This window comes from Triticum aestivum, chromosome 1A, assembly GCF_018294505.1.
Source record: "Triticum aestivum cultivar Chinese Spring chromosome 1A, IWGSC CS RefSeq v2.1, whole genome shotgun sequence".
NCBI lineage: Eukaryota > Viridiplantae > Streptophyta > Magnoliopsida > Poales > Poaceae > Triticum > Triticum aestivum.
In genome coordinates, this window is record NC_057794.1 from 585,900,537 (window position 1) to 585,904,002 (window position 3,466).

General features: G+C 63.8%; 1 protein-coding gene across 1 annotated transcript; it reads left to right on the top strand.

Moving 5' to 3' along the window:
* The first annotated feature begins 240 nt into the window (after nt 1–240).
* Nucleotides 241–3,155, top strand: LOC123070047 (pentatricopeptide repeat-containing protein At4g01030, mitochondrial). Its single transcript, XM_044493064.1, has one exon. The coding sequence runs from the start codon at nt 295–297 to the stop codon at nt 2,899–2,901; it is 2,607 nt and encodes an 868-aa protein (XP_044348999.1). The 5' UTR covers nt 241–294; the 3' UTR covers nt 2,902–3,155.
* The last annotated feature ends 311 nt before the right edge of the window (nt 3,156–3,466 follow it).

A 3,466-nucleotide genomic window follows, 5' to 3' on the forward strand; every position in this document is an offset into this window, starting at 1 on the left:
ACTACAATGGAGTCACCATCGCCGCTAAAGTCGGATTGTGGATCCCCTGACCAAATTTCCTCTGTTTTAAATTTTAATAATGTGCGTATTCCTGCGCATTTGAAACCGGTGTTGACTTGGGCTTTTTAAGGCAAACTTGGGCATTTAGAGATCTGTTTGAATGAAAGAAAAAACCACAGGGCAGAACCGTCCAGCCCAGCCCATAGTGCAATTACCTCCCGAACCGCCGTCACTGTCTTTTCCATTATCCGCAACATTACCCGCGGAGCTCTTCTCCCTCCGACCCCTCCTCCAATGGCGCAGGCCATCTCCCTCCCCGCGCTCCCCACTCCCCACCACCACCACCACTACGTCGCGCCTCACAGCCCGAGACCCTCGCGCGGAGCCTACTCGCCGTCCCTCCTCAGAGCCGAGCTCCCCCTCTCCGCCGCGCTACGAGTCGGGGACGACTCCTCGTTCCGCGACGCCCGGTTCCTGCTCTCCCTGCTGCGCCAATGCGGCGACCTGCTCCACGGCGAGGACGAGAAGTCTCCGGAAGAGGAGCGCACCGACCTGGCTGCGGCCCGGAGGCTCGCGCCGCAGCTGCACTCACTGGCCGTGAGGGCGGGGCACGCGACGCGGGAGCCCCACGTGGCGTGCGCGCTCGCGGACCTCCTCGAGCGGCTGGGCCGCGGCGCCTCGGGCCGAAGGCTTCTGGCCGAGGGGGACGGCGAGGACTGGAAGGACGCGGTGCTGTGGAACAAGCAGGTGGCGATGCTGGCTGAGGCGGGGGACTGGGACGGCGCGATCGCCGCGTTCCGGGAGATGCGGGCGCGCGGGGTGGCCGCCGACGGGTACGCGTGCGCGCGGGCGCTCCACGCGTGCGGCCGCGCCGGGCGCCCGCGGGAGGGGCGGGCCGTGCACGCGCACGCGCTCCGGGCCGGGCTCGTCGACGCGCACCCGCTCGTCCCTGGGTTCCTCGCCGGCATGTACGCCGAGGGCGCCGACGTGGCCGCGGCGAAAACGGTGCTGCTTCGGACGGCCGGCGCTGGCGTTGTCGCGTGGAACGCGGTGATCGCCTGCTGCGTCCGGCTCGGGCTGGTGGACGACGCCTTGGAGCTCGCGGAGCGCATGGCGAGGGACGCCGAGACGTCGGCGGTGGCTGACCCCACGCTGATCACCTGGAACACCGTGCTCTCCGGCTGCGCGCGCCACGGCCGCGACCGGGAGGCGCTCGCCGTCGTCGGGAGGATGCTGGAGCAGGGCCTGTCGCCGGACGCCGCCACCGTGTCCAGCCTGCTCAAGTCGGTGGCCAACTCCGGGTCCCTCGACCACGGCACGGAGGTCCACTGCTTCTTCCTCCGGCACGGCCTCGCGCCGGACGCGTACACGGGGACGGCGCTGGTGGACATGTACGCCAAGTGCGGCCGCCTCGACCTCGCCCAGAGGGTGTTCGACGGATTAGAGCACCGGAACCTGGCCACCTGGAACTCGCTCGTCGCGGGGCACGCGAACGCCGGGCAGTTCGACAGAGCCCTGGAGCTCGTGGAGGCCATGAAGCGGCACCGGCTCGACCCGAACGTGACCACCTGGAACGGGCTGATCACCGGGTACGCCATGAACGGGCTGAGCTCGCAGGCGATGCTGCTGCTCCGGCAGATCAAGTCCGCCGGCGTGGCGCCCAACGTGGTCTCCTGGACCTCACTGATCTCCGGGAGCTGCCACAGCGGCGACTACCAGTCCTCATTCACCTTCTTCTCCGAGATGCAGCAGGACGGCGTCCAGCCGAGCCTGGTCACCATGCTGGTCCTGCTCCGTGCCTGCGCCGGCCTCGCCCACCTGAACAAGGGCAAGGAGCTGCACTGCTTCGCGCTGCGGCGAGCCTACGACGGCGAGGTCGTCGTCTCCACGGCGCTCGTCGACATGTACGCGAAGGCCGGGAGCCTGACGAGCGCCAAGAGGGTGTTCGGCCGGGTCCAGGGCAAGAACCTGGTGTGCTGCAACGCGATGCTCACCGGGCTGGCGGTGCACGGGCAGGCGCACGAGGCGGCGGCGCTGTTCCACGACATGTGGCGGTCGGGGTTGAAGCCGGACGGCATCACCTTCACGGCGCTGCTCACCGCCTGCCGGTCCATGGGCCTGGTCACCGAAGCGTGGGAGTACTTCGACGACATGGAGGCCAAGTACGGCGTGGCGCCAACAGCCGAGCACCACGCCTGCATGGTCGACCTACTGGCCCGGCGCGGGTACCTCGACGAGGCGATGGCCTTCATCGAGCGGTCGCCGGCCGAGCCCGGAGCGAGCTCGTGGGGCGCGCTCCTCACCGGCTGCGCGATCCACGGCAACCTCGACCTCGCGGAGTCCGCGGCGAGGCACCTCTTCAGGCTGGAGCCGCACAACTCGGCCAACTACCTGGCGATGATGAGCCTGTACGAGCAGCACCAGATGTTCGACGAGGCGGAGAGCCTCAAGTACGCCATGAAAGCAAGAGGAGTGGACGCGAGACCAGGGTGGAGCTGGACACAGGTCGGCCGGAGCGTCCGCGTCTTCGAGGTCGACGGCGGGTCGCCGCCGCACCCGGAGACGCCGGAGATATACGAGGAGATGAGCCGCCTGGTGTCGCAGATCAGGATGGTGGGGTACGTGCCGGACACCGGCTGCATCGCCTACGACGTCCCCGAGGAGGAGAAGGAGCGGCTGCTGCTCTGCCACACCGAGAAGCTCGCCGTCGTCTACGGGCTGATCCGGTCGGACAAGAGCCGGGCGCCCGTTAGGGTGGTGAAGAACACCAGGATGTGCAGGGACTGCCATGAGGTGATCAAGCACGTTTCGGCTCTGTGTGGCCGGCAGATCATCCTCCGTGATGCCTCTCGGTTCCACCATTTCGTCGACGGCAAGTGCTCCTGCGACGACTATTGGTGATCGAGCGAGCACCGGAGCACTGGTGATCAGATAATTATAGATCAACTACGATCTTACTTTTTCTGCATCTACATTCTCGGGTTAATTGACATGATGATGAGAATTGGCCATCTGCAAAAGGATCAGGGTGCTTGCATATTGCTCGCATTCGCACCTTCCATTCGTTAAGAAGCACTGTATACATGAAAAGGAAGAGATGCATTCGGTAAAGATAATGGGAGGAAGAAGAAAACCAGAAAACGATTACAATCTTCCGAAAGATGATACAACACAATACTTCAGTACCTAAGAGCAATTCTAGTAGATTCATCATAGCTGCCATCACCATCCGTCGTATGGAGAGCGCACTTGGATACGTAGGCCGTAAACACAGAGTTTGCTAAATCTCAGTCGACTAAGATTTAGTGAAGTGTCACATGCTCGACCGTTAGATCAATATATGTTGAGATTCGCTCATCAGTAAATAATCTATTCTTTTTTAGGTAAATGAATAACCTGTTCCTGAAAGCTGGTGAAAGGATCGATGCGGTCGATTAGGTGGGGCCGTGGGGTGGGAGAGGTAGGA